This window comes from Gymnogyps californianus, chromosome 5 (genome assembly GCF_018139145.2).
Source record: "Gymnogyps californianus isolate 813 chromosome 5, ASM1813914v2, whole genome shotgun sequence".
NCBI classification, from domain to species: Eukaryota; Metazoa; Chordata; class Aves; order Accipitriformes; family Cathartidae; genus Gymnogyps; species Gymnogyps californianus.
This window is the reverse complement of record NC_059475.1, coordinates 43,791,642-43,816,648: the sequence shown is the minus strand read 5'-3', so window position 1 is coordinate 43,816,648 and position 25,007 is coordinate 43,791,642. Positions and strand designations below refer to the sequence as shown.

General features: G+C 36.6%; 1 protein-coding gene across 1 annotated transcript in view; it reads left to right on the top strand.

Moving 5' to 3' along the window:
* Positions 1–25,007, top strand: part of SLC25A21 (solute carrier family 25 member 21) — a 264,842-nt gene that overhangs the window by 185,760 nt on the left and 54,075 nt on the right. Inside the window, exon 3 of the mRNA XM_050897609.1 lies at positions 10,982–11,065. Coding sequence (XP_050753566.1) covers positions 10,982–11,065 — 84 coding nt within the window. The remainder of the gene's footprint in view (positions 1–10,981; positions 11,066–25,007) is intronic.

The following is a 25,007-nucleotide window of genomic DNA, read 5'->3' as shown; positions in this document are numbered from 1 at the left end:
TGTTTTTCTTTAGACTTAACAATGTTTCAGATACTGATTAAAAAGGGAACTCTCCCTTTATTCCTGAAGTTGGTAAGAAATATTATGGAAAATTGCGTTAACTCTTGCAAATCCCTCTACAACTATAAAAGTACAAATGAGATCGTCCCTGCTGTTTCAGTCAGGCCTATGAACCTCAGAGCAATAGGATATTTATAAGAAAATTCCAGACATAGCAGTGGTGCCGTGATCCATATGACCCAAAGTTTCCAGTCTTTGTCTATCCTCCTGTCTTTAAGGAAAAACAGAGGGGCATAAAATGAAAACTTGGAAGATCACAAATCATTGTTATGACTCATTATAATGAATGATTTGTGCATTACTTTATGGAGTAGTTAGGTTGAGCTTGGGGAAAAAAAGAAACCTTCCTTTTTAATTTTCACCACTTTATGCCAGTTTTCAAGCAACTGTCTTTCCTAAAATAACAACACTCTTTTTTCCACACTATCCTTGGTAACTAGTGAGTTTTTTCAGCTGGGAGAGTATGTTGTGATATAAAGGTGCAGCCTTGCACGGCTGTTGTCAAGAGCCTGTTAGTGTTTCCATTACAACATTAAGTCTTATTTTCTGGTGTTTAAAACTGGGCCGTAAAATACTTGAAGTTGAACTTTGGTAATTTTCAAAATGTATTTACAAATAAGAAAAATAATCTCATTGGGTGGGGCTTTTTAGTTCTGTGAAAAAATAGTATCCTGACAGCTTTGTAGCAACTGTGATTCACAGTTCTGGATACTCAAAATTAGTCTTCTGACCACAGCATACAACCTGGATTCTAGATTCTCCTGGGTTTTGTTTAGCTTTTTTTTTTTGTGAACTATTAATAGTATAAGAGTTATTAGAAAAATAAAAATAAATCTACTGAAGTTGAAAATATCTGCTGTTTTTCCACTACCTTGTATTTGTGAGAACTCATCTTCTTTATTTTTGTAGTATCTTCATACGGTGAATTAACAGGGTATATTCCCAGGTGTCAAAGGTTTCTCTTCACTCCCTAGGATAAATTTTAATGTTACACAAAAATTTGCTGGAAGTGTGGTTATGTATCTGTGGACGCTGAAAGACACTGGCAAGCTACCATTTCAACACACAGCAAACTTTCCCTAAAGTTATGGGATTACATTTTTGGTTTGCTTTTTACGGAGGGAAGTGCACTATTTCAGATAAATTGTATTACAGAAAGCAAGAGGGTTCCAATATTTTACTAGTTTTCCTTTAAGTCACCACAGCAGAGAAAGTCATAGCGCTTCAGAGGAAATTTCATCCTTAACTTGCCTTGTTATGCCCTACTGTATGTTAAGAACTGCTGAGGTCGCCCAGCACTGGCTGATAATGAATTCCATATAAGCTGTAATATTGGGGCACAGCTGGGTGGGTAAGAGCTGAGTTTCAGTCTTTAACTCAGAATTTCCTCATTTTACAAGTTTCTTTTCAAAAGGTAATGCTGCTTTAAGGGTGTACGTTTTCTGTCATGTAGCCATACAATTTAATAGAGAAAAGTAATTTTTACATGGAAGCAGCATATGCATAGTAGGTAATGTCCATGTTATCTATATTAGCTATTAGTCATTTAAAATGGTTTGTCTGTTAATAAGAAAGTACATGTGAGTTAATGTTTTCAAATGCAGGGTATTTAGCTGTACTTTTCAGTAGAGTAAGACTGATTGTATCCCTTCCAGTATTTTAAAAATCTCAGCCACAGTATATTAATGAAATGGTTTCCCTTTTAAATATTTTCCAGCACAAGCCTAAGAGGCTGGGTGAACACTCAAAACTAACACTTCTTTCAGCAACTCACAATTTGATTTTGGCTCTTTTCCACTGAAAATGAATTTAGATTTCTGTATTTGACCATTTCTTTCCTTTGGGAGAAAAGATATTTTTGGTTATCTTTCCTACTTTGACCGTAGGGAGCAAGTGTAATGTGTATTTCGTTGCAGTTTGCAAATTTTTGGTGCTAAATCATTTTAATACACACAGAAAAAAAAAACATAATACACTAAGCTCTGATGGGATCGATCTCATCAAAGAACTTAAAATGCTAATGAATACTGCAAAGTATTGAACAACCCTCCAAAAAATCCTCCCCCAAAATCTTCTTGCCAGAAAGCCGCAACGATTTTCCTGCCTTCTCAGAATGAAAAAAGTGCTGTGTGATTACCATAGGGGACACTGAAATCAAAGCTTTGTTGAGAAAACTATGTAGAAGTACTTGGCCCTTTCTGTAGGAATTATTGAAGAAAAAAGTGACTTTTTCCTGTGGGATATAGATCTTAATTACCTTTTCCTAAACTGGAAGAGTTTTAGGACAATGCTTACTGTTTGTACTTCAGGTATTGTCCAGTAATGGCTAATAGTAATTACTCATTTGAAGCCTTCCTGTGGCTTATCAGACACATGTTTTATTTTACAAAGCTGCATTAAGATTTGCCTTTGCATCTTTTTGAAGTAATAGAGAATACCCTTACTTTTTAAGGGCAGCAAAACTATTCCTCTAATGTGGTATCATTTAACTGATAGATGAATTTTTCATACTTACATTTAAATTTTTCAAAGGCTTTAATTTGCAGAGACTCAGTAATGGATTCATAGATCACAGTAATGTCACAGGACACAAGAATGGCTCTATGGGGTTAGACTAAAGGTCTGTCTAGTCCAGCAGAGAGAGGTCAAGAGAGGATATACATTTTTGTAATAGAAGTTAAACTGAGCCATGAAACTGGACAGTTTTTAAGCAGGCACATGTTACACACTGAAATCAGCCAAACCACATTCTCATTTTTCCCCGAATTGAGACTGGATACTGGGGCCTTCATATAATATAATCTAATATCTGATTTCTTGTGAAATCTCATCTAGTCATTAGTTTATATTCCTCGTCACTTTGTCTGTTGTTTCTCTCTAAGCTGTTTTGAAGGAAAACATACAAGACTTTATCCAAAACTAATGAAAACCAGACTTCTTCTGTTGATGTATTAGGCCACAAGTGACTATCCATATTTAAAATCATGAAAATAACTCTATCTTCTCTGACAATAGAAAATTATTCCTTATGGTGCCATTTTCAATGATTTGTCCAGTTTAGATAAGGGGCAAAAAAACCCATAGATTTTGAGGGGTTGTTTTTACTTAGGAAATAGACATTACAAAAGGTTTCAGAAATAAACTATCACTGTAAAAAACAAAATGCTGTTTTTACCATTGCCGGTTTTTGCAGATTCTTTCATCAGCGTAACTAAGTGCTTTACACACAAGAAGATGTAGACAAAAAACACAAGCAGTGTTTAAATTTACCTATTACTTTTACAGTCGGCACTTCCTAGCCGATCTTACCTTCATAAGATTGTTAAGATCACACATATTGCACCATCTTTCAAATATAGCTGTCCCTTTATGATCATCGCTGTCATCTTAAGTTGTGCTCAGAAGTTGTATCCAGGCAGCCAAAACAAAGTTTCAAGGACAGAATTGTACCTTCGAGGTATCCGTGACACTGGCAGAGAGGCCAGCAGAGCCGTTTGTGCTCTCGCAGGACTTGTAGATAGGCTTTTCACAACAGAAGAACATTAGAGCAATTTCTAAAGGATAATAAAAATGTGTGCTGTTTGCAGGTCCATAACTGAGAGGAAAGGCTGGTACTTTGTGAGGAGCTCCTAGAAGCCCACAGCTGCCAGTTGTATCTAGGACCCCAGAAAACACAAGAGCGTAACAGGACTTGGAGGCTGGGGGTTGAAGATAGGAAACACTTGCTGTGCATGTGCAATAGGTGGGGAGGACACCAGCTCGGAGCCTCATTCCATAGTTTCACCTTGCTATTAAACATGCAAGTGTTCTCAGTATTTTCATCCTTGAAATAAAAGGGAACTTGCACAACATCATAGCTATGAGTATGCATGATGTTTCTCTGACCAGTTTTTGGTGTGGAATGAAAAAATGGTAGTTTTCACTAAATTTGTTGTTGTTTTGAACTCCCCCTCCACACACACACTCATTGATGGAATTAGATTGTTAAAAATATTTATGGTTTGAACTTAGTTTCTGCTGTATTTCTTTCTCGGGAAGGCATTAAATTATTTTTATGTAACTAATATGACTAGTTATTTTTGTTATTCATTAGCAAAATTACCAGAGTAGATTTGCGTGAAACAGTTACACAGGTTAATTTGACCTGCTTCTGGTCAAGTTTATTTTTGCTAAATATTCTCTTCTAGAACTACATGTAAAGGAAAATTTCTTTCTGCCATTATAGCTACTGTGTGTTTGTCCCATGCATATAGTGGAAAAGTTACTGCAGGATTAAAAAGTAGAATAGTTCTTCATTAGTAGCTGACAAAATACAGCTTTCATTTCTAAAACAGTTTATTACACTCTTGGTATATATAGTACTGCTTTCTTTTTCCCACTGATATTTTTGATGGAATGATGTGCTGCTTAGCTTGAATATAAAAGCAAGAGATAGAGGAAAGTCACCTATAAAAGGAATAGGAAGTACAGGAAAGATGAAGTTCTTTTTCTGATTAGTGGACTTTTGTCTGGTCTAAGAATTAGACTCACATTCAGAGAACTGACCAGTTCATTCAGAGAGTACCAGTGAAACACCTAAGCCAGTTTGTCTTGTTTAGGACTTTGCTGTTTCTCTGGTCAATGATGTAGTTCATTCAGGGAAAATACTTTCAAAAAATTGTAAGCTCAGAGTAAGCCACGCATGGGAAGTTCTCATCATCAACGCTGAAAGAGTTTAGACCAATTGTTTTATGAGGGTTTAGATAAATTGCTTTCAGCTAACCTAAAGGGAGGTGGCAACTGATGATGATCTTATTGGATTCAAATTTTAATCAGAAGAGCCAATCTGTTCCATCTAAATTCTGCTGTAAATTGCTAAATCAGTTGTTGATCTAGCTCTAACTTTTACTGTGAATGTACTCCTTATTCAGATGTAGGTGAGTGTTTGCTTCTTTCTCATCCACTGGTAATGTTTCCTTCTTTTGCCCTACTTATATTTCATGGCAGTTTCTGAGATTTTTTTGTCAGAGACAAAGTACAAATTGCTGGATAACCAATCAGATAGGGAGAGGACAGAAGAACAGATCAGGATTGCAATAAGGCAGAAGTCAGGTGTGGAATGGACAAATTTATGAGTTGCAGTGTTTGAGAAATACTTTGGTAAATGTGAGAATTCATCAGTTTGTGTTGGGTAATTTTTTATTTGACCATCATACCTGGTAGTTGATGTTCTAACTCGCATAAAAGTCATCTCTGCAGAGAATTTTGAGTTTTCAGGTTATCTTTACAATTATTTCCATTATTACTATTCCTTTCTTTCTTCTTCAAAAAAACCCCATGTTCCTCCAGAAGTCATAGAGGTAAATAAACTAACAAGCATCATGAATTCCAATAAAGTGGAATTCATTTAGACGAATTTTAAAATAATTTTTCGTAATACTTCTCTACCCATGATTCTGGTTTATTACTTGTGAAGTAAATATGAACTGTATAAAAAATTCTGTGATTAGATGGACGCAAATCTGTGTCTACTATGGAGAATGATTGGAATGAGTTCTGTTCTTTGCATGTTCTCTATGTTACTACTTTATTGTAGTCTTATATGATTTTTGCAGTTAAATAATCATCATAGCAATACTGTAATACTTAAAATATGGCCCCTGCACTAGCAAAATTTATATCTTTGGCTTAAAATAATTAGGTTTTTTGTTTTGAAATCTAATATTCAGTTCTTCAACAGCTCATATGATTTACTGTTAAAATAAGTGACAGAATTATACTCTCAATTTAGTTATTATCCTGTAAGTAACATAAGCAACTCAAAGAACTTGAGCCAAAAAGTGAAATAAATTATATTATCAAGGTCCGTTTTGCAATGCAAAGTTTTGCATGAAATCTAAGCATCAGTAGATAGCACTAACTAGTAGTAACACCTGAATAAATGTTTAAGTTAGCCAATCAAAATCTTTTTAAATTATAATGCAGTTGATTTTTATTATAAGCATGTGAACTGTTAAATAATGTATATTTATATAAAGCTTCAGACTATACATTTTTTATCAAGTTATGCTGGTAGGGGTAACTACAGCTAGGAGTGTCTGGAATCATGGGAATTACTGAAAGTGCAAAAAAGCTATAAATGTTGTTTTCAGTTTTCCAAAGGCTGTACATTTATTTAAAAGTCGTTTTAAATTTAACATTGCACAGATAATTTAATTTGTTTTGTTGTTATGCCACGTAACTCTCTTCTTTATAGCATCTAAACATCTCAGTACCTGAGATTATTTGCTTTGGTACTGCATAAGTCCCAATCATGGAGGGAAATGTTAGGATCTTTATTCAAAATAGAGTAGAGCATATGATAAAATCCTAGTAAGACATGTGAAGAGAAGGAAAATACAGCTAAGACTGCCACTCGTTGGCAAGCACTGCAACATGGTATAAAGCCTGGTTCTCTGAGTCAGTGTTTTTCTTTCCCTCTGAACTTTGTGGTTGAGGAACTAGTCAGCAACACTGCGTTAAAACCAGCAAGACATTCTGGAATTTACACATGAGGGTATAGTCTTTGCAAACCCAGTGGCAAGAATTTGGTGAGTCTAAGTCGGCTCCACATCACATTGCGGGTGTCCTACATAGCTGGAATTTAACTGCTCACTATCTACTTGAACCTAGATACAAAAATACTGGTTTCTTCCTTTTAGATTTTAAGATGACTAAAACAATTTCAGCATGAATTGGAAATCTGTCTCCAGCCCAGATCAGTAAATAAAAGGGGGAGGATTGCTAGGTAACATTGTGGTGAACAGACTTTAGACACTAAATACCTGGATACTGTAGTGGCAGACATCCACAAGACAACTTTGATGAGATGTTCAGCAAACATGAACAAAAAATTTAGCAACTGATAGAGGGAGAGAGAAAAAATATTTCTTTTTTTTTTTTTCAGAAACCACACACATCTGCTTGTTCTCCTATAGATATTCGTTGTGTTAGAAAAGACTACTTCGAGGACTTTTGCAATAGGAAGGGGGGCAGGAAAGCATCCTGTGGACTGAGGATTTTATAAAACTCGGAATAAAATACTGGCTATTATAAAACTAACAAGAACTCTAAGTTTAGGCATTGGAAACAGATACATGCGTTTATGTAGAGTCATTGCTCCACAATATGATCACTTGTTAAATGATAAGTGGTTCAGAGAACTGATGAAAGGCCTCAAGCATCTTCTGCATTGTGGGATTTCAGGCTGAGCCCGTTGAGTTATTGATCGAGGACTGTTATAATCATAAAAAATGCTCTCTCTTGTGCTATCAAAATAAGAATAATTTAGGTTTATTCATTTCACAAATAGTAGTTGTAGTGCTGATTAGTGTGGATAAGTTAAAATATTGTCATGGTTTTAGATCATTCTGAGTTTTCAATGAAGATATTGCCTTTTGAACAGACCCCAAAACCTCAAATGGTTTTACATGATTTCCACTTTTTGAGATCCCAACCATGTGTCTTCTGGGATGAACAGGGAAGGACGCTGATGTTCTCTTCTTAAGCAGTATCAGGACACTTTTGTATCAAACAAAACTACTGCAAAGGTACTGTTCAGTCAAAGGGGGCATGAAAGACCAAGCCCTGCTGCTACGAGCCAGAAAGGGACACTGTGAGGTCCCCCATGGCGTGGGAGCTGGAGGTGGGAACCGTGAGGAGGAGCCGAGAGGGCAGGCAGTAGGTGCCGGGGGCGGTCCTGCGTAGGAAGAGGTAACCTGGGGGCCAAAGTGCCTCCCACAGCTCTGTGAGCATTCCCAGGGTGGGAGCGCTCAGTAGAACAGCATTTTGGCCAGAAAGCCAAGAAGCAGGAAAATGAGAGGGGAGGAAAGTTAGCCTGATGATGATTTTTAGAGTGATAAAGCTCTCAGTAAACATGTAACATGTTGGAGTGTCCAGTGACTTCTGACGCTTGTTGTATGCTAGTAGTGGGTAGCAGATCGTTCATCCCAGTCCTGGAAAAGCCTCTCTGCCCATATGTCCGTTCAGCATGTCTCTGAATGCTGCCTGCACATTCTTCTTTTCAGACTTCAAAATAATAAATTAGATCAGAAGTAAATGCTCCGATTAGATTTATAGGAGAATTTATCTTTTTTGTTCTAGCAAAGCTAATAACATACAAGGCAGGCATCCAGCTTTCAAAAATGCATGAAATTCAGTGGTTTTGTAATGCTCTTAGAAAGGAATGGATTCGAAGCAGAGAAAGCCATTATATATTCCCCAGTTGTGTTCATTCCTCTAAACAATCATTAAAAACAGGCCAGCTTTTTTTTTGAAGTGAATGCTTTCACTCTTCTGTATTATTAAGATTACTAGTACAGGCTGCTGCCTCCAGAAAAAGAAATATACATTTTTTCAGCTCTTCCCTGAGCTTCTTATAACAAGTGCTGGTGATCAATTAGCTAGTTCATTAAAAAGTTACACATGATTTTATTGAGGCAAGCAATTCTGAATCAAAGAACCCAATTCGCAGATCTAGGTTGAAGCACATAATTGGCATGTATTTTAGGATCGCTGTTAAAGCTATAAAAAAGATTTACTAGGGAAGGAATGGATCCAAAAACCCTAAAGGAAGGAATATGTTATTTGTGTGACTCAGTGTTACAAACGGACTCATTTAATACTAAGGTCTTATCTACATTAAAACAAAAACTTGAAATAAATGTAAACCTTTGATTTAACTTCTTTAGCAAGAAGTTACCCTTCATCTGATACACATAAATTACATATGGTATTATTGCATTTCTTCTGCTATGATTTTCATTACTGCTATCAAAGATGTATTTTTATTAAATCATTTAAATTTAGTTGAGAAGTCGACACTGTGTTAACTGTAAAACAAAATTATATATGTATGTTCACCATGTTGTTGAGAGCCACAGTGAGTCTGGGATTAAAGTCCCAGTTCTACAAACAGTTGTGCATGCACAGCTTAGCGGGGAAGCTTACACACATGCTAGTAGGACATGCTTGAGCATTTGCACAGTGAAAGAGAGGGAAGGCGCATTATTCAGAGGATGTTTTAGAAACAGTTATGCTTTGTTCTGAGTTCACAAGCGGGCCAAATCTTGAAACTTGAGGAAAAGAGTTTGGGTTAAGAAAGCTTTATTTTTTAAATACTTGGAAAAAGTTATTTACTGGTGAGTTTTTGCAAGATCTCTTTAAGCAAAAGAAAGCCATTTTTGGTTTTGAACTAAGATGTATAAATAATCAAGTCTTAAGTATATTAAAATGTGCATAGAATCTACTTTCTGTTATAATTTTGATTGCTTGATTGCCACAATGTTAAAGCTTCTGTAGCTGATATTACTGTTGGACTTCGTGTGATGGCATTGAGGCATTTTTTTCAACTATTAGCCTTCCCAAGGGTTCTTTTCAGACAAAATGTTATGCATCAGCTCTTATTTGAGTGTAAGCCTATTGAATAGCATTCTTCGCTCTGCCAACTTGGCAGCAAGTTCTCGTGCTAATAAAAGAGGTTACCCCAGATAGAGATCCCAGATGTGCCTGAACTACTTTTATTAGGACTATGGAGGGGCTCAGTGTTTCCTTCTAACTGTTTTCAAAAAAGGTGTGGGCTTGCCTTCATAATTGCCCAAAATTGTATTACATCACTGGAAATTTTTTCCTCAAAGTGCATAAGATGTTAGATGTGTTAGCACAGAACACAGCTTAGGAAATACTGATGTTCAAAACAATGCCTTTTGCCACAATACAAACCTTGATTTGACCCTACTGGATTCTGTTGAGAGAGAGGAGAACATTGCTGTTTAACATTGAGTTAAAAATACCTTCATTTGTTACATATTAATGAGATTCAGTATCATGATTAGAATAAGTAATAATAGATGTTTCTCAGAACAGCAGCATACCTGTGGCATATGACAGACTTGACTATAATGTCAGTTATTCCTTGAAACTGTTGAACACTATTTGTTGTGTAGAATTATTATTGTACATAGTGATAAAGCCAACTTAGTGATTGCCTGATATGGGGCTATTGTAGACTGGAATTGCTAACATCAATATTCTTTTTTTTTTTTTTAGTGTAATATCGTATATTTGTATAGTAATTAGCAGTTTAAAAAGAAGTTTTATTGCTAAAAATGTATTCAAAAATTCTGCATACTATTTAGTTGAATGTGTTGGCTGCAGTTTTAAAACTGCAAGAAATAGGGTAATCTAACCGAGATACTTCGTAAAATAATATAGTTTCTTAAACTCACTGTTGCTGTCCATAAATCATAAGTAGTAAGATGTTTACAATCTTAAATAATAATCTTGATTTTCCTTTCAAGGCCACAAGCTTCCTGTTGAAATCTTTATTGTTATCAAAATGTGAAGAGAGAAAACAAGTTTTTAATTAAAATAATTCATTGCTTGCTTTTATTGTTCATCTTATTATTAAATCATGAAAAAAGAATGGTGCTCTAATTTCTGGTCATGTCTCTGGTTGATTTTTATTGTAATTGTGTCAGATATAAAAAGAAAGAAACTGCACAGTGGATTCATTTAATAGTGAAATACATGACAGTATTCCATTTCAGATTTTCAAAAACAGGGTTGGACTCAGAGACTCCCATTAGTTTCAATGGGCTTTGGATCAGGCACAGGGTTAACAGCTTATTTTTCAAACAACTAGAAAGAGGTGTAAATGTCAAAGGTGATAGCTATACTGTGAGTTCCATAAACTACAAAAAAAGTTACTACTAAAGCTCTATTTTTCCTTAGTTTAACAGCTTCTATGAAAACAGTGTTAATAAGTATATCAGGAACAGTATATAATAACGAATCAGATATGTAAAAAAACCTTTAAAACTCCTTTTATATAATAATTGGAAAGTTAAAAGTGACTTAAAATCCCTGACTTCTCATGCTGTGATGTAAATTGTGGTTTTTTTAGGTTCCAAATTCAAAGAGGGAAAACTGATCCGACCGGTTACAGGAGCCTGGGGGACTGTTTTAGGACTATTTTCCAACGAGAAGGGTAAGAGTATATGTTTTTTAAATTGTCAATTTTATGTGACCTTTTTTAATCACCCATTTTCCAGACATTAGATCCTCTTTATATTCCACCCTTTTTTGCAATTGCTAGAATTTGGCAAACATGTAGTCTTACATAACGAGCACAATTTGAAAAGTCTTAGCGTTACTTATGCTCACAATACCAAATTTTGCTATTAGGATATGTTTAAAGACCAGAATGCACAGCTGTGTAGAGACACCGGGGCAAACACTGCTTCAGTACTGGGAGCAGGATGGCCGCAGCAGTGTAGTGCAGTATCTAGGCTCTTGTATCTTGTCCTGGTTTTCTGAACTAGCTCAGCCTGAGCCTTTACCAGTTCAGTGAAGTACTTGTTTCCAAGCTCTGATGAACTGGCATTCCCAGCTAGCTGTGCTAGACAATGTTTCCAGGACCTGTGTGAGCAAAATTCCACAGCTTTTCAGTTTGACAGAATATGGAAAAGGATTTATGGTCCTTAGTCACCTGAATCGTACTGGCTTCAGAAGGTACCACTGCTCCAGACCTGAGCTCCTCTAAGGGACTTGGGCTCTGATCCAGAAAGGCATTTAAATACACGCTTAATTTTATGAGCAGTCCAGTTAAAGCCGGTCAATGTAATGGGACTGATCATATGCTTAAAGTTAAGCCTGTTATCCACAGGAGCTCTTCGGGAGCTAGCCTTTAATCAAGGTAACTCTAATTAGTAAATCCCAGTTTTGAGTAGCTGGCAGGCTTTCCATAAGAACTTTGTAAATACAATAGCAACCCATTTTTTACCCATATATTCATCAAAATGGAACTGTTCTTATATATAGTGGCATAGATACCACATACAGAGGCAGCATAGATGCAGTGAGGCACAGACTTCTTGTGTCCACAAGCTGTACTGGAAAAACAGAGGTGAGACGAGCAGTGAAAATGAAGAACTAGACCAGGTTTGTTTCTTGCAGTGATGTTTAGCTAAACTACACTACCTAAGTACGTAGATATAGAACTGGATGGTTTGAATTGCTAGAGTAGGGAGACGTAGAGAAGTTTTGTTAAGGTGTTGAGAGAGGAAGTTGTCACATTCGCCCTTATCAATGGTAAATTCATTTTTGATGAAAGACTAATGTTGTGCATTATCACTACAAGGCATTAAAAAGCTTAAAAGCTAAAAAGATTTCACAAAAATGGTAATTTGTGGCTTCTGGGGTTTTCTAAGCTGAGTATATATTAATTTTTATTGCTTCTCAAAAGAAAACTATGTTTTCGCAATAGGAAGTATTAATATTTACAATCATGTTGGTCTATTTTTAAATACAGAACTAGTTTCAATATTTAAGTCAGTGAGCATGAAAACGCTATTTATCTCATCCAAACTCACTGGTATTTTTATTTTGTTGAACTAGTCAAAAAATGTAAAAATAAGAATGGGTAGACATCTCTGGAGGACGAGTCTAAATCAAGAGACAGCTTCCAAGTTAATTGATTTTAGGGTCTTATTTTATTACCTCTATGATTATATTGTGTAACTGGATATTTGTACAACCCACGTGTATAAAATAGTAGCAGGACAGTGCAAACTTCAATATACCATACAAAATACTGTTCCCTTACTATTTGGGGGAGGGGGAGAAGGAAACAAATGCTCTATGTTTCAATTGTTTTACATGCTGTACTTTTCAAATGCTTCTCAGAGACATAGCTATCACTTATTCTATGGATTTGACTCCACTATTATTTTCCCAGTGTTCAGTGTGCTGCCTAACACACGTAAACTGTTTGACTGTGGAGAAACAATGAAGGGTCTGAGCACAGTAGTCATCTGTGAATGAACTTCAGAAAGGAGAGATGAAGATTGTTGGGTTGGGGTTTTTTTGTCTGTAGAATGCTTGTGCCCCAATACTGGAATCAAACCAGAATATTTTTTTATATTTATATCAAGGCATGACTCTGTAAGCAGGAAAAGAAGATAATTACATGAAATTATTACAGATTTAAATCACAATTTAGCAGTGAATTGCACTAAATTTCTGTCAGGCTAGAGCTAATACAGAGTTTTACTTGCCTATTGCAAAAGCAGTCAATACTGATCTGAAAAAAAAGGAAAATTTTATGAATACCTATTTTTCTCCGGGAAGTTAGACCGAGGCAGAAGGTCACATTTAAATAGTCATCAGTGGTAAGCACTAGGAAGAAAGGAGACGAAGAATCTCAGATACAATATAATCTTAAATTTTGGCTAAAAATAAAAAAAGTAATCAACTAACCCTGAAAAACCTGTTTGACTCTATGAGTCTTGCATTCCCATCTGCACAAGTTCTCCAGTTTCTGGAGCATGGTGATTATGACACTTGTGAGGGAGGTGAGAGAGGTGACTGTGAAGTATTTTAGTGGAAACCTTGAATCCTGATAAACCCCCTCCTTGGGTGACCACAAAAATATGCAGAAGACAGCACCAATAAAGGGCTTCACATTTAGATACCAAGCAAACAAAAACAATTTATGAGGTGTTCAGATTCAGGTGCGTAAATCTGGGAGAAGGGTATAAGAAATTCATTCGTGCGCCATGTTTATTTCATATTGCCAATATGAAATACCCCTGTCAGTGTGTGGCATTTTTAGACTGATTTTCTGAAATATCTAATTCAGTGTACACTGACTATAAAGAGTCTAGGCATCTCTCTCCAGCACTCAGAATTCCCTACTGGCATATGTGATTTTATGTTAAGTTGACTACAAAACAAACTAATTAAATAAAGGAACATAGTGGGAAAAGAAATGTTACTAATGGCCTGCTCCTGAAAATGTTTACATTTGGGAATAGTGCTTATGCTCATTTGTACTTATATTTTCAATAGTAGCAACTACGGTGAGCTGGAATGTCAGAGCCCAGTTCAGACAAGACACTTGCTAATGCCTTAATTTTTGACCTTGTTATGTTGAGGTTAAGTATGCAGAATTAGCCTAGGAAGTACTTATTTTTATTAATACATATGCAAATATTTCATTTGCTGCAATGCCTCGTACTGAAAATTAACCAGTATTATGTTACTACAGTATCACAGTGGCAATCTGATGATTTCATGGAAAGCTTCTTCACAAATAATGGCCAGGATTTCTTTAACCATCCCTCTGATTTTCTCCTCATTATAATGAAAAGGACAGAAGAAATATTTCCAGTCTAACCACTAATAGATCACTGTCCTTTTCAAAGAATCTGAAGACTCCTTTATCTTCACAAAATACTAGAAATTTCTTAACCAAAAAAACCACAGAAAAAAAAGCCCTACAAAAGCTCCCTTCCCCCCAACTTTGAGTGGCTCTTTAGATGGAAATGAATTTTCTCCACAGGGAATTAAATTCTTCAAAGAAGCATCCATCCCTTGAACTCTTTTCTTGTCTTACAAGAAAATGGGAGCCACAAAACATAAAATTTAATTGAGACTCACTAAAGGAAGGCTCAGTCGAGCAGAGCATTAAAGGTCACATAGCTTTCTATTAAAGGGAGGCAGGAGTATTAACTTCAGGGCTTTTGTGAACTTGTGTTGGGAGCATCCAGTCGCTGTCAATTGCACGGGGGCTGCAGCGGCGCGAATCCTCTCAGGTGGTGAGCAACCTCGGCTCAGCTGGATTCGCTAGGAGCCATGCGTCCGAGCTTCTCTGGTTTTGCTTATGAGATGGTGCATGAATTGACAGATCTTTGACAGCAGAGGTAAACCCACCAGTAGCATATCTGTTTATTGAGGAGTGACAGCTTTATAGCCAACATAAAAATAATCTGATGTTTATTGAGGAAAATGTTTGGATACAGGATTAACTGAAACCATTAATAGAGAAAACTTTTTGTTCTTTTTAGATCCTACAAATAAGAAGTTAGATTATGTTAAATGACCGATTTTTTTATCATCATCATCTTTACTGCATTTGTATTCACTCGTTTTTTCTTTGATAATGACTTAGGTTTGAATATGAAATGTAAGAATAAACCAACGGTCTAGCTGAATGTATACAGTGCATTTATATTAAAGACATATGGTGTTGTGTCTTATATTAAGAATGGAAAATTATGCCCATCTGCACTGTCTTAATTTGGAGTTACAGCATTAAAATGATGGATGCTGTTATTTCGAGTCTGTAAACAACTTTGTTCTTATAAACTTGGATTTTCATGGGCTCATAATTTTAACAGTAAATGTTCTGTGTTACAGTTGGCTTTTTTGGTAGGCACTCAGTCAAGAAACCTGTTACTTTCTTATTCATTGGTTAACTTGCCTGAAATAGAAAGGGTAGTAGTGTCCTGGTTTCCAGTTTTGTAACTCAACACTTGAATAAGTTACAGTTTAAAGTGCTGTTAGCCTTTCTTAGAACTAGATGTTCCTGGGAAAGTGCAAAACACAATTGTCATTGATCATTTGAGACTTCATTACTTCTACTGTTATTCAGTCATTTATGTTGAGTTTGGTTTGAGAAGGAGCAATTACCTCCATGTTTACATGGCCCAATAGCTTTATAACTATTCCTGTCTTGTTCTCAGCACCGTCTTACCACTCTCTTGTACCTATAATTGTCTGTATGACCACACACCTTTTTTTTAATAAGCGACACCCTGACTCATACATTAGTGGGATTAGGTTGTAAAGCTGCACAAAACTTGTCAGCTATAGGTGGGAGAACAGCCAAGACTAAGCAGGAGCTGGATGAGTGCGGAGTTGTCAGCAAACATGCAGAAGCTGGAGCGTTCCTGGTTTACATGATATCAGCGATCGTTCATCAATTAAGGAATTTACTGGCCCTCTCCTTTGTCCTACCTCTATCCTTTGGCTGTCTGTCGTGGTAACAAGTGCTTGAGAGACTACCGCAGTGCTCTTGAGGCCTGACTCTCCCAGCTGGCTGCAGATGATACTCTGTTGCTTCTAATTGCCAACAGGTCAGGGAAGGAGACTTGCAGGATTGCCAGCCCTGCAGGCAAGCACCGGCCTCTGGCAGTCACCAGCAATCATCACCGCCCATTCCTGGGGCCCAGCTGGATGTGTGTTCTTCCAGCTGGGCTGAGGAGACCTATCAAAAGGCTGCCAAATAAGTGTTATACAAGATACAAACACTTGGCTACCCTGTGCCTGAATCCTTCAATGAAATTGCCGGCTAGGGAAGTGTGACATGGTCAGTCATGCCAAAAATCCCTTTTCCCAGCAAGCAGTTACGAAGCAGAGATTCATTTCCACTTACTGGAGGCATAAATTCCTGTGGTATCAAAAGACCAGACTTCAGGCTCTGCTTTAAGTGCTCTGAGGCAAGCAGAAGTGGTAGATTAAGATGTTATTTCCCCCTACAGCTATCTGCCCCGCTCTTTGGTTTCTTGTTGGCACTTCATACCAGGAGGAGCAGAAGTGAACTTGGACCCATGCTTCCTTGCTACCTTCAACAACCTTGTTTCTTAGTAGGGACTCACCTGCACTGCCAGTTTCAGAGACTGTGATCTTGCAAACTGAAGTACAGGCACCTTTTCTCTTCTGGCCCCACTACAGGAACAGTAACTTCCACCTAAACACTGAGGAAGGTCTGCTAGCACTTGTACTTCAGAAATATCTATATGTAGATCCATCTCTTTTCTAGTCCTGCCGGCCTGCCTCACACTTACAAACATATAATATTTGTACAAGCCTTGCTAAAATGAGACTGAAGATGCAAAAAAGGGCACTACGGTAGCAAAATGTCTATCTGTATCTATCCTGATGCATCCCCATAGTCCATAGTATATTGCTAATTTTTCTTCTCTTTATCCCACACATTGTAGAATTATTCTGTGGGTCACATTATGCTACATTGGCATCTTCCTGCCATACTATTGTGTCTATTGCAGGCTTCACTAAAAACCTATGATTTAGAGTATCAGAAGTAATTATCACATTCCTGTGTGAAATAATATCATCTGAAATGTAAAGTGTCAATTAAGCTTTATAACACCTTGCTGAATTGAGAACTGTAACTGAAATTGTGAAGGACAGTGTATTGGCTTAAACTGTGAACCTGTGTGAAATCTGTTGGCTTTTGTGGATAAAAATTAAAGTCTTAGAGCTGAATTTTTGAACCCTTGTGCTTGCTTTGCATATCTTTAAAGAAGAAATGCTCAGTGTTAGAAAAGCTAGTATTTGCATATTTTCAGAGAGCATGAGGTTGCAAAATTTAGGTAGGGACGTGGCAAGTTCTTGTAGTACATAATTAAAATTATCAACTGTTTAATCTGTCCATTTACTTTTGGAAGTGAGGAATTCCATTTGCTTTGCCATTTTTTCTGTTGGTTGAGACTAGGCTCTTACAGTCCCTCTGCAGGCAAACCGCGACACTCCACAGCAAGCGCCCTCGTGCCTGTGCAGTTTAGAAGACAGGATTCACATGGCCCTGCCAGGAATGGGGCTCACAGATCTACAGTGAAAGGAAAAAAGATGCCTTAGCATAGACTTTAGATGCCCCATGATAAAAGAATTTGAGAATTTCTCCTGGGTAATTAGCAAGAGTTCCTTCTTCATAATCCATGACATATATATGCAGAGTAATAGATCTGCTTTCCCTGTAGCTGTTCTTGTGCCACTTACTCTCACTTTACCCCATGTCTTATTCTACATAGACCTACGTGCAATATCTGGTCTTACTGTTTTCAGTTGCATTTGGTTGTCTATAGTTTGTTTGGACTTGTGTCTTAAAACTGTCATTTTTGTTCTTACTCTGAATGGGTGCTGAGCCATAAAATTTAAATGATGGTACAGCCTTGAGTAAAATCATCATTACGACTGTTTTCAAGATTAGAGAATAGGAAGGCAGAAAATTTGACTGACAGAATTTTCCTGATAATTTACTTTAAGATTGTGATGTATATTATGCTCACAAGGTTTTAGATCAAATATGGCCACAGAGGAGACGTTCTTTGTGTAGCTATATGAAGGTGACGTGCATTCTGCTGTCCTGGTTTCAGCTAGGACAGAGTTAATTTTCTTCCTAGTAGCTGGTATAGTGCTGTGTTTTGGATTTAGTAGGAAAATAATGTTGATAACACACTGAAGTTTTTAGTTGTTGCTAAGTAGTGTTTATACTAAGTCAAGGATTTTTCAGCTTCTCGTGCCCAGCCAGCAAGGCGGCTGGAAGGGCACAAGAAGTTGGGAGGGGACACAGCCGGGACAGCCGACCCAAACTGGCCAAAGAGCTATTCCATACCATATGACATCATGCCCAGTATATAAACTGGGGGAGCTGGCTGGGAGGGGGGATCGCGGCTCGGGAGCTAACCGAGCATCAGTCAGCGAGTGGTGAGCAATTGCATTGTGCACCACTTGCTTTGTATAGTTTAATTCTTTTAGTATTACTGTTGTCATATTATTATTATCATTATCATTGTTTTTCATTCCTTTCTGTCCTATTAAACTGTCTTTATCTCAGCTCACGACGTTTTTTTTTCCTGATTCTCTCCCCCATCCCAGGGGTGGGGGGGAGTGAGCCAGCGGCTGCGTGGTGCTTAGCTGCTGGCTGGGGTTAAACCACGACACTGCTTTCTTTTGTAAATAAACATTCACGTTTGATAACTCAATTTTGTCTCATTTCCCAATAAAGACAGCAAAAATGTCAGGAAGTTCTGATGCCTCATTACGTTTTAAAATGCGTGTACATATGTGTATGCAATGCATATATTTATAAAATGTTCATGCATTCTCTTAGTCTCTAAGTAGATAAAAATTAACCATTTCATAATCCAGTGAAGTTTTGCCAACAATCCCAAGAGACTGAGTGCTTTTGCAGCACTAGTCAGTCATGAAACAAAGATGATACTTGTTCTTTTAAGCTATAGGTCTCAAAACGCTTCACAGAAGAAGGAAGTACCATTATCTCAACTGTACAGATGGGGGTACTGAGGTGTAAAGTGCCAGGGAGCCGAGTAGATCTGGACTGGAGCATGCACACAGGTGGTTGTAATGGAGCAGCCTGATACCATATTGTTTGTTTGCCCCATGGTAGCATGCTAATATCAAAGCTCTGAGGAACATTTGTGTTGGACATAAAATTGCATTCTTTGATGCAGGCTCCTAATTCAGAAGGGGTCTGAAGACTTACTCAGCAATCCATTTTGTGAAGTAGTTTGTCTGAGGGCATACATGGAGGTAGTGGCAGTTTTAAGCCTGAAGCTGGATATCCTGACCGCAAGGCTAGCGCCCCGTTCAGTGGACTGCGCTGTCTCCAGATAGTCAGCAGTATTTACAGTGATGTTACTGTCATGAGGTTTTCATCATCCCCTTCAGGCAGGAATTCTCTATTCTTGACTGGAGGTTCCCTACCCCCATCTTCATATGTTAACACTTGAAAACATAAGAAATGGCTCTGGAATGTGAAAAACGTCTATTCCCAATTTTATGTGTGTAGCTCTCTGAAATACAATGAGGTTGTACTGGTGTAACTAAGGGCAGCATTTGGCTAACCACATTTTTATTACTGATGGACACACATTTTACTTGCAAAATTTGATCTGGTATATATGGCAACACAGTAAACAAGGACACTTTTAGAGAATCGCTTCTGAGAATCATATGCTTTAAAGATGAAACACATGCTTATTTATTTCCCATAGGAACAGAACACAATAAAATCATGTAAACCTTATAAGCACCTTAGAAGTAAACAGGCCAGACCTTAACTGGCATTAGTCATTATCGTTTGCTAAGACCACTGGAGGTACACCTGTTTACATTGGGTAAGTGTCTGTTCTGTATTTTTTAAAGGCCCAAGTTGTATTTTTTTTAAGTTTCAAATATTTTCATGATCAGATTGTTTTAATCTTAAAGTTATGGTTTCTTGAGTGTCTCTATTTTCTACTAATATAACGTAAATAGAACTCATTATAGTATTAGTATTTATAGCCATAGCTCCTACAGGCCTCAGCTTGGAATCAGATGACTGCATTATAAGATGCTTATACTTACAGTAGTAAGAAGATACCTACAAGAATTGTTTACAATCCATTTTTATCTATCTACTCTAGTCAGTGAAAGACCAGCAGAACTTAAATTTTTAGTCCTTATGATTTTAACATTCAAGAATAATTATCATTTTACCACATTAGGTTCCTGTTGGTTTCAAACATCTTGTTTAAATAGATCAATGTAATAATTATGCTTCTAAAAAACCTCCTTTTAGTCTAGTGTATGGAAAATATCATACTGTGCTGTATCATTGGATTCTCTGAATGTGTTTATGTTCTCTGAATGTGAAAAACATATCTGCCAAATTTGGTAGCCCAGGATAATGGCCACGAATTTCTCCTGCTTCAGTAATTGGTTCAACGTGAGGGGCTGCAGTATTTCACAACGATGACAGCGACATTCCCCGGTGCTCCAAGCAGAGGTTTTACACCTGGGGCCCTGATGGGGACATTTCTGCCCAGCACTATTCGCTCCGCTTCGGGCAGCGACACAGTGCCACAGCTGAGCCCCAAAACCTCCCGTGCCTTCAGGTGCAGTCCCCACTGCGTGGAGCAGAGGGGTGCTCCGTGGGCAGCCAAGCTGCTGAGCCAAGAGCCATCTAGAGTTAGAAAGCTGGGAAGAGCTCGCACACGGTGTGCGGTACGTGTTGCCCTTCTCCAGGGCTTCCTTGGCTCACTCAGAGCTGTACAAAAGTTTTCAGCTAGTGAGAAGTTTTCAGGTCAGAAACCAAGACCTCTCCTAGATTAGCCACAGCCAGGGCTGCATATCCTCTGAGCAAGGATTTCATGAATTACTGTTAAGGCTAAGTGGCTAAATTAAGCTTAAGTCATACTTTTGGATCATGCCACTTTTTGGGGATCTGTCCCTACACAACTTGCTTGTTCTGAAATGGTATATACATAGTGCCATCAGAGTCTCCAGAATTGAAACGTGTATTTAAAGGGTGAGAAACTGATTCTAGCCCTGATGGAGGGGCGGGGGATCTCTCAAATCTGAGCCAGTGCAAGGCTGTCATGCCCAGCTGCAGGCAGATAAAAGGATCTGAAATCTATCTGAACCCTCTTTCTTATAGAAGGTAATAGCTCTGAAATCTGATGATGACATTGTCAATAGTCAGCTGTCAGAATTAACTATTTATCTGTTATGTAAATCTAGTGGTTAACATTTAACATTTCATAAACACAACAGTGGATGCATCATGAGATGCGAAATTAATTGCAATTATGTGTTGTGTTTCTTTAAAAGGCAAATTGTTACTTACTTCTCCATAATTTGGGCTTCTAGTAGCCATTAATTGTTAACCTATTCTTTAAAAGAAAAATTCCACTGTATCAAGGGAAAAAACAGTGACCAGAGAACAGATAAATCACTTTTATGTCCTTAGAACAGCTGACTTTACACTTTTATTACATTGTTTGAAAAAGCATCTTTTCATCTGGAAGGAATCAGCTTAAAATGTGATTGTCAACACAACGAAACCAGCTTTCTGTTTAAAATGGCTGCTCACGGAGCTTAGAACTACAGCTTTGCCAGGATTTTTTTACAGACATTAGTTACTAGAACCAAGAGATTTTAGATGGGATGTTCACAGGAAATACCTGGCAGACAGCGTAAAATGCAAAGTAAAGCATTTTTATTTAAGTTGTAGGAAGCATGCATGTAAAATGAGCAACAGTGGTTTAGGTCAAAAGCTTTCTTTTTAAAATAGAAGTTTATAAGTTGTAGTTTGAAGCAGGCAAGAGAAAAAATCCTCATTAATTTTTTCATGTCTTGACCTAACTAATCAGACAACATACATTTAGCATATTTCTTAGACTATATTTCATACTTATTTATAACATATTACACCTCTCTCTAATCTGCATGTCTTTACCTTATCTAATTTCATTTTCTTCCTTGGTTACAGCTGAAAACACAGCTTTGTCTCTTTTGTGCCAACCCTTTTAATTACAATAGTCCTCAGTTGTTTATTTATATATAATTCTGCTTGATTTGAACCCCTAAAATTTTTAAATCTCTAAAAAATGCAGATTAAGATCCTATGCAAAGTATTGCATTCAGTGATAAAACATTTTCACTCCAGAAATAATTGAGCTTTACATTATATACATTTGCTCATTATTTTAACTGTAAATTACAAAGATGTAGTAAGAATACATCTACCTATTAGAATAGGTAGAATTTTTTCAATACTCATAATTTTCTTGTTTTCAGGGTAGGTTAATTATATGTTACTTATAATATTTTTACTAAGAACTTTGTATTATGCCATACTCTGAAAATACAAGTATCCTCGATTTTTTTTCCTAATAAATTACTTTGGTTTCTTTTTTAATGTTGGAAGCTGAATAGCATTATATGAGAAACTTCTAAAATACATCTTTGTTAGAAAGACAATCTTTCCCTGACAGGCTTCTTTTTGTTGAGTTATAGAGCTGCCATTGCAGCAGTAACTGCTAGGTATGCTGATCATCTAACACCATTAGCAAGTCCTCTTCTCTTTGCAATATTCTTTACCCAAGTTGAAGTCTTCCTGTATATCATGCTCCACATTCTGAAAGAAATTTAGTAAGCTAGATGTTGAGAATATCTATGCTTGACCATGGAGAGAAACCATTCATCTAAAGCAATGCACCAACTCGAAATAAAAAGGCAATGTAAATAGCTATGAATATTTGACAGTTATGTAGATTTTCCATGGAATGCATCTTAAATAAAACAAGGTAAAATGAGGAATTAGCATCGAGTATGGAAATATTTTAGAAGAGTGTATTTCTGTATAATACTAACTCATATTTCAGGGCACATTGCATTCCATATGACTCTGAGAATCAAACTGTGAAAAATAAATAGTTTATTTTGCCTGTTATGCTATTTGCCTCTTCAAAGAAAATAAAATTCTAAATACATATGAGGTTGTTTTTTTAGTTTTCAAGTTCTTTGCTTATGCAACTTTACTTACAGCCTGCTGTGGTTCTTTACCCTATAAATAACAATACTAACTTTAATGCAATAAAAATCATTTTATTTAATTATAAAAATATCTACATCAAGTGCGGTGCTTGTATAACACACTGCATCTCCTTACAGGAATGCATGCGTGTAAGCACAGATAAACTAGTACCATTGCATTCTGTCTATCCAGCATAGAAAGCTTCTTTCACAGTAAGCCAGCAGGCACTTCATAGTAAATTTCTGAAGCTTTCGTGTAGCATATGGGGCAGTAACTCTAACTCTGAAGCATTGGCTTCAGTTATGAATACAAGATCAATTCCCATGCTTTTTTTTTTTACAGCTTGCCTTCAGTGTTTGTGTATTTTTGCGTATTTTGGCTTTGCCTGAACTTGCATATACACTGTTTTGTAGCTGACTGTCATGCACTGGGTGTCTCAAGTACAGAATGATTTTTTTAGGGTTTATTTTAATCTGATAAATGGAATTTTCCATAATAAGTAAATACCTCTGCAACATAGGAATTTGGTAGCCAAACCCAATAAATCTATTCGTTGTTCTTTGTAGCAGTTGAACTCTATGGCAGGGACAAATACTTCTACGCTTCTGATGCCTCCTAATCTAGGTAGGGGCTCAGATTACTTACTGTTAAAACATTTCTTAATAAAAGGCATTTTTTCATTAATTCAGTCCCACATAAAATAATTTTATATCCTGATTTAACAAAGTTAAAGATCAAGTTTTGATCATTGTACTTTCTTTTCTTTGCAAAACCCCATTTTAAAACAAATATTCCACTTATGTCTTAAAGTAAAAATATAAATTAAAATAGTTTTCTGTATGAAATACTTTATAATATCAAAAAATGTCTTAGATATTTTAAGAGCTCATTTTTTACATCACTTTTATTTGGAAATATTGTCTATCTCCGGTATGAATTACCATTTTATATATAGGCAATATTTATTCTTACGATTGCCACTGTGATTTAGAACAGTCTATTTTGTGGATAAAAGTAAAGTACTAACTAATTAGCATTTGAGCCTTTGTTTTAATATATTCTCACATAATATGCCTCTACCTTTGAAAACACAAAATTGTATACTTGCATAATATTCAGATTTTTCTATGTTTATTGGGTCACAACATAGTAAAGTATTTAATCTCAATTTTTTCATCTTTTCTTAATAAATGGGTAATTTAATTAAAATATCGAAACTAATTTAGATTTTCTTTAGGAAGTATGTAAAAGGCAAACCAAAACTTCCAGTTACATTTTAAAAAATCCTGTGCAAAAGAAATATATTGTCACAATTTTGAGAAAAATAAAATGTCTCTATCAGTATTTCAACAGCTCATGTTAATAATTGCAAATAATTAATAATTTTTCAAAGCTGTAATATTACAGCAAGAAAAATAACAGTATGTTTTTGTACAAATAACAATTTTCATAGGCTTTCTCCAAAATTTTATAATAGTAATTTTATCTAGTGTTACATAAAGAAAAAGGGGAAAAGGCAATTTAATGTATTCCAGAGAACGGTCATAGTGGTGTAAAAGGTGAAAAATTGACTAGTGGGCAGTTTAATATAGAGAGAGTTAGCTGTCATTGCAAAATGCTAGGAATCAGTGGCAAGAAAGTTTCCCTCAGCATCCTGTTTGGGAAAATGCAGTTTTAGAAGTAGGTCTTTCTAAGTTACCGTGAGGGAATGCTTGGAATTTTGTCTTTCTACCAAAAAGGATTGGTTTTCCCTTGATTGTCATCAGTTTGCTAGGTTGTCCTGCTATTTAAGCTATTAAAGACTGGTGTGCTGCTTGGTCTCAGGTGATCCATAAAAAGGAATGAAGCCTTGGGAAGGTAAACCATCACCAGACTGGCTCGCTGTATCAGCCTTCCATGACGGAAGCTCTTTGTTGAGAATTGTTGGCAATTGCAGCAGTTTCCAACCGAAGATAAGAGCCAGCGTTCTCGGATAATGCCCTCGATCACACACCTGATGACAGACTCCTGCATGCAAGTTTTT